The 12,107-nt window shown below is 32.9% G+C and overlaps 1 protein-coding gene and 1 pseudogene across 1 annotated transcript; both read right to left on the reverse strand.

Annotated features, from left to right (window-relative positions):
- Positions 1–496: 496 nt before the first annotated feature.
- LOC114386236 (cullin-4-like) lies at positions 497–2,290 on the reverse strand (the record flags this gene model as incomplete). The annotated part of the gene is made up of 3 exons (XM_028346205.1): positions 497–847; positions 976–1,091; positions 2,263–2,290. Coding segments are annotated over 3 exons (495 nt in total), but the record flags the coding sequence as incomplete, so codon positions are not given.
- Positions 2,291–6,750: 4,460 nt separating this feature from the next.
- On the reverse strand, positions 6,751–10,992 carry LOC114386237 (annotated as a pseudogene).
- Between the last annotated feature and the right edge of the window lie 1,115 nt (positions 10,993–12,107).

A 12,107-nucleotide genomic window follows, 5' to 3' on the forward strand; every position in this document is an offset into this window, starting at 1 on the left:
CATGGTAAATCATTCTACATCGATTTTGCATAATAACTGATATAGAATGTCAACCAATACTACATCGATTTATTTAATAACCGATGTAGAATTATTGATTTTTTTTTAAAAAATATTTTTCTTCATGAATGACAATAACAATGCAAATATAATTAAATTTTCCAGAATTGAAAGGCATATACAAGACACAAACCATACATTCACATAGACAAAAGCACACATTGACAAAAGCACACAAACCATATGGGCAATTAATAAGATTGGTTCCCTTTCAGAATATGAATGTCTGATTGAGGAACCATTTGTATAGCCCTTTTATGTACTTTTCAGTACAATCAATATATAGTTTATCTTTGCTGATAAAAAAAAAAAAAAGAGAAGAGCCAACAAACCCCCCATCCCACGGCACCCATGTATACATGGATGAAAGTGTGGAGCTTTAAAACAACAAGCTGCAAGTATTTAAAGGTACAAAATTGAATTGCAAAAAATGGACTTACCTTTCACTTTCAATCATTCGTAGAAGACCAGTAACAGTTTTGTGTTCTACTTCAGGAGACAATGAAAGATGTTTGCGGAAAAGTTGTAAGCCCATGTCCCATAATGATCGAACATTTGCTGTTTGCTTCACATATGTCCTATCTAGATACAAGGCTATACCACGAATCATCAACATTTGGTCACAAAGATCCTGCCAACATCTCTCAACTAGAGACAGAAAAACAACCAAATCTGGGCTTTGGCCAACCAAAGACTGCAGTGCAGCAGATATATGTGCTTCACACTCCTTTTCAATCTGTTGATGAAGATTTACACCCATTTTATATAGGCAGAGATCGTTCACAGCCTATATGGAATGGAGATTATGAGTTCACCATGAAATACCAATAAGCTAGTGCAACATAAATATTCACATGGCTAAATCAATCATGTTAGAAAAATAATAATAATTAATTAGAGAATTTCCATGATTACCTGATAAAGCTTCTCCAAGTCACAAGAGTTAGGTTGCTTCAAAAATATAGCACAAATGGCAGACTTTAGTTTTGCCCATGTATCCTCCTCGAAATTTGTGGGCAATGTTGGTTTAGCTACAAAAGGAAAACAGAAAAGTATGAAAAAAGATATTTAAAAGTCATCCTATTCAGAAGCTAAAAATTAGATATTATTTATATAAACTTCCATGTGAATGGATTTTCAACAAAAGAGAATGAAGCTAGAAATATATGCAAAATAAGGAAAACAAACTTGCAGTACAGCCATGTTTAAAAGGCACATTCGACATAATAATAAGACAATCATGAGACACTTAAAGTTTCAGACATAGAATCTAGTGAGGGAGGTGATAAAAGATATCTCAAAATTAAATAACATCATACAAGAGGTTAACGTAATGGTAAGTTTGAAACCGAACCTATAATCATTATCTTGGAAATGTCAATATGCTATCATGAATCATGTCAACAAAAAATAAGCTCAAAACCACAAGGACAACAACATATCAGAAAAAGACAGACAATAGATACATCAACATCTGATAGCTCGAACCAGATTATCATCATTCCTCATAATAACAGAGCTCTCCAGAACAGTAAGGTTCACAAGACTCACTCAGTAGCATCTATAAAACAGAATTTCCCTGGGAGGAAAATACAAGACACATACAGAACTTATAAAAGCTCCCTTATCTAACTTCTCCAAAAGCTGAAGTGCATAACTTAATTTTAGCTAATAGAAAAAGGTTCAATCCATGTTATCTTCCTATTTTCTTCTCCTATAAGTGTTCATTGAGAAGCTCATCCAAACAAAGCCATAATAATCTTACAATAGGAACTACCTTTAGCTCAGACTCACTTAGGTTACTAATATTAGGCACACAAGAGTCCAGAAATAACAAATAACTAGCTAGAGCAAAGAAAAAGGAAGTTCAATTCGACGCAGAAAAGAAACTTAGATGAAGAATCGTGCAAGGCAGTTCGGGAACAAATTAATCACAGATCAAAAGCAATAATTAAAGTGCTAAAACCTAATTTTTAAGTAGCAGGAATTAAGCAAAGGAAGAGATATTGGCGAATCGGAGAGAGAGAAAGCCTATTTTGAAGGGTTAGTTGAATCGGAAAATGGGCTAGGTCAGCAAAAAGAGCTTCTGTCCCTGATAAAAATCATCACAAGACATGTGAAGTACAAAATAATAACTATTGACTTCATTTGCTAATGATTCTGAAATACAAGGAAATCAACAGCAATAAAAATGAATTTTACCAGTTATGCTGAGCAGGAGAAAAAGCTTTTAGTCCAGCCTTCTTTTCCTTCTCTTCTAAAATAGCATAACAGTATTGTCAAATCAGCAGACTACATAGAAGAATAAGACACGTATTGTAAGTTTTCCTAGAAAGCATAACAGTACCAATAAAATTTTCATTGTGCATGTGCATAAATCTAGAAGCATACAAGTACATAAAAATGTTCAGGATTGCACATATAGTCAGGCTATGAGAAGTTTGTTAATTGTAACACCAGCAACTAGTTATTACACCAGCAACTACCAGCTCAAATATGTGTAATCATTACACCAACAGAAAATTAACTAAGGCTCATTAAAACGAGTACTATCATACTTAGTACTCATACCTTGATTTAAAAGTAGATCCTTTAAATACTATTTATATTTTATAATCATAAAACTCAAAATTTAATATTTAATTAAAGAAAAATATTTTTTATAACTTAAATTAATAAACATGGGTCAATAATAGTCTCTTTCTTAAAAATTTAAGAACACACCACTGTTTTTATGATTTATTTGATCTTTTAGCAAATTTAAAGTTTTATTAAATAAAATGAGAGAGCATTAGTAAAATAAACATAATAAAATTAAATTAATTTATATTTTTTACATTAATGATGTTTTACTTTAAGTAAAATTTAAATAAATTATTTTGAAAATAAAAAAATTAATAAAATGACTCTTGAAAGCTTGGCAATCCATGTAAAAGAAGCAAGTCATGTTTAATGTCCAGCTAACAAATTAAAGTTGCAAAGACCAATTCATGTTTTCAGTACATTCAAGTCTTCAATATTTTTTAATGTGCAGCTAACAAATTAAAGTTGCCAAGACCAATTCATGTTTTCAGTATTACTTAATTCTTGTGACGGTGACGTGGTCCAAAAAGGCCAAAACTAACCTCAGCAAAGCATATTCACATTCACATTACTTTCTCAACAAAAAGATAATAAAGGGAAGAAAGAAGGAAAAACATCTCACTTTATAGGAGTTCTCAATTAATGAACAGTTTATATATATACCCTCACCCAATAACCTTAATCATCTAGTAAGTCTAAAGTCACTGTAGAATGCAGAAGCTAAACATGGATACTCAAATCTTATGACTCCATTTCATGTCCTCAAGCTTGTCACCAAATCAAAATTTGGCAGCTTAATTATAAGCAAAACGACACGCCTGTGTTTGAAATAGTTTTCTTTATTGCCTTATTGGTTGTTTGTTTTTAATTAAAAATTAATTATTTTTATTTTAAAACATTATTAGCAAGAGTGTTTTTTGACTTGTTTCTCTCGTCATTCAAACACCCTTTAATATAAGCCATTTTAGTTTAGACACTACTTGGTTTTTCATCTCCAGGACCAGATCTACGCAGGCACCAAAAATAACAACACCCTTTAATATAAAATATTAATTGATATATAAATTTTATTGATAATTTATTTTTTAAAATTTATTTATTTTATTTACAAAACTTAATTTTACAAAACTCAAATCAACAACTTGTTGATTCACACCTAAGAGATAATGTAATTGAAGAAATGTGTTGGCAACATTTTTCTAACCCTAAAAAGGTGATATATATATCAACTGCTAATTCAAAACCAAAGATTGTACATATTTTTATTAAAAACAGTAAAACAAATACTTACAGTAAGTAGTGTAAATGGGTAATCTTCCGTTCCATTTGTAAGCACTGTGAAAAGATGTCTTACAAGTAAGACTAGTGTAAACTGCAGAGATAATATGGCTAGTTATTTTTCAGCATACCTACACGTTAGCAAAGTCATGAATTGACATTACCAAATGATTGATTAAATAATTAGTTATAAGTTCACTTTGATTAAATTTAACGCGGGATATATATATATATATATAAAAGAAAAGTACCTAATAGACATTGCTTCATCATTTATTGTTGGATCAAGTGATCTCAGAATAATTAAGAAAGGAGGTTGAATTAATTATTAATTTGCCTTGACTAATTAAAAAACTTATCTTTCTTAAAGTTACTAGATTTAATTAGGCTTTTACTACTGAATTAAAAAAGTAAGAAGCAAAAACAGAACCTTAACCAAAAGTAAAAGCGGAAATTAAAAGTACACAGCGGAAATTAAAGAGTGTAGAGAAGGGGAAGACAAACACAAGATTTATACTGGTTCGGCTACAAACCGTGCCTACATCCAGTCCCCAAGCAACCTGCGGTTCTTAAGATTTCTTTCAACCTTGTAAAATCCTTTACAAGCCAAAGATCCACAAGGGATGTACCCTCCCTTGTTCTCTTTGAAAACCCAAGTAGATGTATCCTTCACATGAACTGATCCACAAGAGATGTACCCTCTCTTGTTCTCAGTATAACAATCCCCAAGTAGATGTACCCTCTACTTGTACCACAAAGAATGTACCCTCCAATGTGTTGGGACAAAGAATTTTCAGGCGAATAGTCCTTTGAATCTTTGTAAAGGGGAAACAAAAGATATCTCAAGCAGTTAGTCCTTTGAAATCTTTTGATTAAGGGGAAGGGAAGAACCAAAAGAATTCTCAGACGGTTAGTCCTTTGAATCTTTTTTAAGGGAGAAGAAAGACACAAAAGAATTCAGGCGGTTAGTCCTTTGTTCTTTTGACAAAGGAAGAAGAGAATGAAAAAGATTAATAGCACAAGTTTTTGAACAAAAAACTTTTCCTGGAAAAGAAAGTGTTTGAACAAAAACTTTTTAGAAAGATGAAGAGAAATAGAATCAGAAAATTCGGTAGAAAGAGTTGAAAGATATTGAATGATGTTGAGAGAAGATTGAAAGATAGATAATTGATTGTTCTAAAATTCATGCCATGGTCACATATTTATAATCTCTTGATGACTCAAGTCAAAGCTTGTGACTCTTGGCAATTTCTTTAAAAACTAGTCACTTAAAAAGTTATGACTTTTGAAAAAATCTTCAGAAACAAGTCACTTGAAGAATTGTGACTTTTGGAAATTTATTTTTCGAAATCAGTCATTGGTAATCGATTACCATTAAGGTGTAATCGATTACACATCAACAGATGTGACTTCTCAGTTTAAATTTTAAAAATCAAAACGTTAGAAGCTCTGGTAACCGATTACAAGTATTGTGTAATCGATTACACAAGTTAAAAATGATTTGAAAATGTTTTATCACTAGTTGTGACTCTTAAAATTTGAATTCTAACGTTTTAAAATATTGATAATCGATTACATGATTATGGTAATCGATTACAGCTTTGTAAATCAGTTTTGAAAACAATATTGATTACTGGTAATCAATTACTATCTTCTGGTAATTGATTACCAGAGAGTAAAACTCTTTGGTAATGATTTTATGAAAACTTCTTGTGCTACTTAATGTTTTGAAAAACTTTTTTAATACTTATCTTGATTGAGTCTTCTCTTGATTCTTGAATCTTGATCTTGATTATTCTTGAATCTTGATTCTTTGAATCTTGAATCTTGAAACTTGAAACTTGATTCTTGAATTTTTGCTTAAATCTTGATTCTTTGGCATCATCAAAATAACCTTGAAAGATATTGCTTCCACAATTTCCCCCTCTTTGATAAGAGAATGCATACAATTTTTGTGCTACCGTTTACTCATCCCTTTCTCCCCTTTTCTTTTTGAATTTATGCTTAATTTTAAGCCTTGAAAAATATAACATCTTGATTTCTTAACATACCCATTTTTCTCTCCCCCTTTGGAAACATCAAAAAGGCCAAAATGCATAAAACATTCATAATTTAAAACCATACACAAAGCATATTTTGTAAAATAAACATAAAAGATACTAAACCATTCATGAAGCAAGACATAAACCAAATTATAATGCAAACCACATAGTCATATATCATAATCCATAAATGTTCAGTCATACTAAGCAAATACTAAAAATACTAAATGTTCAAATGTCATAAGCATATAGCCAAATACAAGGCTTTAGAAACAAAATATAATAATAATAATAATGTCTAAACTGATGGTGGTGGAGGTAAATCAAGGCAGTCGCGAATGATGGTGACATCTTCAACCTTTGTGATTCTTGAGTTCATTGCATCGAATCACGTGTCCACTTGTCGTTCCAAAGCATCAAACCTCTCACCTACATAGGTTTGAAGTCCATCAAACCTTTCAAGAATACTGTGCAAAAGAGATGAAGAGTCATCTATCTAAGAATGTGGTGATGGAGAGCGATCTTCAGCGGCTTGTACTGGAGCATCCTTCTTTATCCAAGAATCATCCATCTCTTTGCGGTAACCGAAGGAGGAAAATACATTTACACCTATAGAGAAGGATCTTTTGACTTTGACAAATGGCTCAGAGTCAAGAGAGACATTGAAATGTTGTAGAAACAAAGTAATCAAATGAGGATATGGGAGTGGAGTATTTGATCGCAATGCCTTATGCATGCAATATCTCAAAAGATGGGCCCAGTCGATTTGACGACCGGTTAAGAAAACCTACATGATTATCAAATCTTCCTCAGACACCTGTGCAAGGTTGGAAGATCTAGGGAGAAGGATGCGCACAATCAAGTAGTGCATGATGAGGCATTCAAATGCCAATGAACCGACAAGTAGCCTTCCGGTCATATCCGCTTGGTTGGTACAAACCAACCGGTGGGCATCATGCACAGAAAAATCAAACTTCCAATCATCGTCCAATGCACCTTCAAATGGTACACCGTCACTAGATAATTGGGTCAAATCATAGAAGAGAGATTGGTCAATGAAATACATATCTATGATGTTGAGAAAGAGTTGAAAGATATTGAATGATGTTGAGAAAAGATTGAAAGATAGATAATTGATTGTTCTAAAATTCATGCCATGGTCACATATTTATAATCTCTTGATGACTCAAGTTAAAGCTTGTGACTCTTGGCAATTTCTTTAAAAACTAGTCACTTAAAAAGTTATGACTTTTGAAAAAATCTTCAGAAACAAGTCACTTGAAGAATTGTGACTTTTGGAAATTTATTTTTCGAAATCAGTCATTGGTAATCGATTACCATTAAGGTGTAATCGATTACACATCAACAGATGTGACTTCTCAGTTTAAATTTTAAAAATCAAAACGTTAGAAGCTCTGGTAACCGATTACAAGTATTGTGTAATCGATTACACAAGTTAAAAATGATTTGAAAATGTTTTATCACTAGTTGTGACTCTTAAAATTTGAATTCTAACGTTTTAAAATATTGATAATCGATTACATGATTATGGTAATCGATTACAGCTTTGTAAATCAGTTTTGAAAACAATACTGGCTACTGGTAATCAATTACTATCTTCTGGTAATCGATTATCAGAGAGTAAAACTCTTTGGTAATGATTTTGTGAAAACTTCTTGTGCTACTCCATGTTTTTGAAAAACTTTTTTAATACATATCTTGATTGAGTCTTCTCTTGATTCTTGAATCTTGATCTTGATTATTCTTGAATCTTGAAACTTGAAACTTGATTCTTGAATCTTTGCTTAATACTTTACTCAACTCTTGATTCTTTGGCATCATCAAAATAACCTTGGAAGACATTGCTTCCACATTTATAAATACAATCCAAAAGAAAAGACAATAGAAATAAAATAAATAAAAGATAAGTCAAATCATTATAATAATTTCAATTCTCCATAGTCAAGAATAGATAACAATCATATATGCAAAGAAATAAAATAATAATAATTTAATAACCCCACCGTCAATAAACAAATTGTTGTCTGCATGAGCATTTTTTGGAAACAAGGCATAGTCAGAAGACTTTGCAGACCTTGACATGACTGTAGATAAACTCAACATATGAGATAAATTAGTCACAAAAATGCCTAATAGCTTCCCTGCAAATTTCTATTTATTATAACTGCTACTATTTTAATGGTACAACAGTGTATGACTAAGTGGTAGTGTAAATTTACAGGGACAATGCATCAAAGTAGAACTCAAAAACAATTTAAAATGAAGAAATTTACTTGTGAGTGGCCGAGGAGAATAAGAATCAACAGGTTGAGGTGTAATCTTCTCAACAGGGCGTTGTAACTCGAGGAAAAAATAAAACTTAGAACTTGCATGGTTATTGAATGTTGTAAAAATTACATCAAGTTAAAAAAATTTAAATACACACATGAAAAAGTGATACTGAAGAACAAAGTCAACAAAAAGGCTACTCAGAATTTCCTCTAGACATGAAAAATTGAAAACAAAACAATTTAAATTATTAATGTGCACAAAAGAAATACCAGATTCTGCTTCTTCATATTCTGATGCTTGGGAACTGTTCATGCTTGTATCCATAGTTTTTGAAGGAACCTGATAACTATGAGGATGAAGAGTAGATGATAAAGAAGTTTCCATCTCTGTTTTGGGCATAATTTTATCAGTTTGTTGAGCATAAGGAAGATTTTCTTCATTTTCTTTAGCACATGTAAAATTTGCCCTGGTTCCCTGATTATTTTGAACAAGACAAATGAGAGAAAGGAATGAAGGCCCAAAATGAAATTATTCATAGATGGGAAGATATAGCAGATCACGATTATATTTAATCACATAGTTCAAAACTCCTGATGAGAATGTTTAGCCTTTTTTATTTTTTAAGAATTAGAGTACAGAGTCAACATCTGAGACAAGGGAAAAGGAAATTATGCGTAGTCATAGAGAGGAATAATATGTAACCAATTTATAGCATCTAACATTCAAGAAAATTGTCTGGTGTTGAAACTTATCAGACCAAGTATTGATTAAGGAAGCAGTGCCAACTTTGTTATTTCTAGGCAGTATATATTATTAGCATGGAAAGTCAAGTTACATGATTTGGGGGAATACCATACTCAATTTAGTATGGAATTTCCATGTTTTACTTTCCTACTTCACATATAACTCTACAACACAATTACATGTTACTAGTTCATTGTTCTCTTAATTATACTTGGAATGTAAAAGTAAGCAATTCTTCTTGAGCTTTTGTCAAATAACAATTAGGCAACAAATACTAATAAAATCAAAACATGTTACCTTCACATGTTGATAATGGATGAGAACAATGTGAGAGAGTTCCCTGCAGCAATGTTGAATAAAAATGGTGAGAAGAAGAGCCCATTCCACATATAAGAACCATGGAAACAAATTAGCAATTTCTAGAAGTCTATTATAATTAGTTTAAACCAATAGAATGTGATAAACATTTATAGGATATATCTCATTAGTTTTAGTTTAAACCACACCATCTTCAACCAAGAACAAACACATTAGAAGAAGAGCACATGTTTTCTTCAATCCTTTCTAGATATTACTGTATGTTTGTGAGACTGAGAATAAGGGAGGGTAGAAAGTTAGGAGGGGGTGAGAAGACAGCAGAATCAGGCAAATGAAGATAGAACATTAAATAAAAGGGGATTTTTTATACCGAACTGCAAAAATATTAAACAGAAACATTGATAGCTGGGCGTTGTTTATGGTGATTGGTGACCTCTTGGTAAGTCATTGCCAACGCCAGAGCCTGCAAATAAAGAGAGGGAGGGGGTAAAACTTAAAATGCAAGGTATAACATCCTTCTCATGTATCAGCAGAAGAAATATAATGATTTTCTTCAAAACTAAGAAACACAATGAGATTCTAATTTAATTTTGCCCTAACCCCATGTATCAACAAAAGAATTACAACAAACAAATCAGCAAACATCCTTCTCACATCGCTCCCCTCTTACCTATGCAACCATAAACAGAAATCACCTCTCAACAAAAGTTCTATCACTTCCCAACAACATTTTATCCAACCAAATAAAGTAATGTTGACATCTACGATACTTCAGTCCCAAAGCAGTTCAAAAAATTTACTTTATTCCAACAAAGACACAACAACATTCAAGCTATGAACTTAACTCAGCTGAATTCTCATTTTACCAATTCAAAACAAGCAACGCATTCCAAACACTGACTTTTCAAAAACAACCAATCCAACAAGCACTATAAATTATACCTTTTCCTGAGACTGAAAAACAGGCTGCTCCACTTCAACCGGAACCACAGACCCATGCACCAGCACATGGAAGGAAACGTAATTGCCCCCAATAGCTGCCGCAACAACTTCAACCAGAGCCTTCATCTCAGGTGTGGTAGTAAAGTACTCCGAAGACATAATCTTGTTCAACTTCTCCCTTAATGCAACATCTACAAAATAAATAAAACACTCATTAACAAGTTAACAAGTAAAAAACAACTCAACACAAAAAAAAAAGAGCAATTCAATAGAACCATACAAGTAAATCAGCATCAGGCCCAATGGGCTGCTCCGACTTAGCAAGCCACAGCTTGGCGTGTTCCACGCAGCGATGCAGCGCGTTCTTGTGCGAAAAGCTCGAATCCGCGGGCCGTGAAACGAGCTACCCTCTCAGTGCGGAGATCGAATCCAAGTCCTTTTCGCCGAGCAGATCGGTGGCATCGTCGGTGATGTAGTCATAGGTCAAGCAGTAGCCACGCTCCTACGTTCTGGTAAGCATTGTGGACACAAAGTCACTCTTCACATCAAAAAGTGAACCAAAATAGAGCAAATTAAGCAAGTCTTCCACAACGACGTCATTCCTCGAGTTCAAGTTCGACTCAGTTGAGCTAGAACTCTCAGCTAGGGTTTCATTTTGGGTCTCGATCTCGGTCTCGTGGCGAGGGTTTTGAGAAGATGTGTTGTTGATTTGGAGCTCTTCGGAGAGAGCGATGACGAGAGGTTGTCAGGGCTAGGATGGAGGGTTTGGCGAGATGGTAGGCTTTTGGGCTCCCTTCCGCAGAGCTGTGATGAAGCAGCTGAGGCGACAACGAATGCGAGAATGAGAGAAAGAGTGGCATGTACCCTACGCGATAAAGAGAGAAGGAGAAAGTGATAAATTATATTAATTAAAAATAATAAGCATTTAAGACGGGTTTTCCGAAAACCGTCCTTGTTTTGAAATATTCCAAGGTGGTTTTCAAAAACCGTTTTTAAAATATTAACCATATTTATAAATTTACCATTGTGATATAAACAAGAACGGTTTTTTATAATTGACTTAAATACCATGTCGTAAAAAATAGTATTTTTAGTAGTGTATAAGTTGTACTCCAAGAACTGAGGCAGCCGATGTGGAATTCGAGTATTTCTCAATAAATATCTCTGACAAAATTGGGTATTAACAAAACCAAAAAAGGGAAAAGAAAAATGAAAGATTGAAGACTTCTCTATCCTCATTGCCCCGGTAGTAATTGGTGTGAGAAATAGAATTAACATTCAAGGAGAGAGACGCAAAAAAAAAATTGGTGTGATTGTGACTTTTGAGAAAACATGTGACATCTTATATCATTACTCTGGTATATTGAAGGAAGCAAAGCAACAACACATAGTTGTACAAATAATATAGATATTCGGTTGGGTGCGGGAACTGACGGATTTCTTTCTCTTAAGCTTCCCAATCCGAATTAATCATATAAAACTAAAATTTTTATTCTATACTTAACCCAATATTCAAAATTGATCGACAATTATAAAATCAAACGTAACGATTTTGGAGCTTCCATTTCAATTTCGACTTGCACTCAATCGGGTGCATTCGCTCCTCTTGTTGTAGCTCTTAATAATGCACAAATTCGCACGTCTTTATTTTTATTTTTCTTTTTAAATAATGTAATCTTGCGAAAGAGTAGTAGAATCAAGCTCAGTTACTTTTTTTTATTCTCTTTGAGATTAGCTAAGTTACTTGGTAGAGGTATGGTTCTTCTTAGACAGCATATTCTTGTGTGAAATTTCATAGTAAAGGCTCTATATTTGTTAAGGAGCAGTAGCATTGTTATTCATATCTCA

This window comes from Glycine soja, chromosome 15, assembly GCF_004193775.1.
Source record: "Glycine soja cultivar W05 chromosome 15, ASM419377v2, whole genome shotgun sequence".
In the NCBI taxonomy this organism is placed as follows: Eukaryota; Viridiplantae; Streptophyta; class Magnoliopsida; order Fabales; family Fabaceae; genus Glycine; species Glycine soja.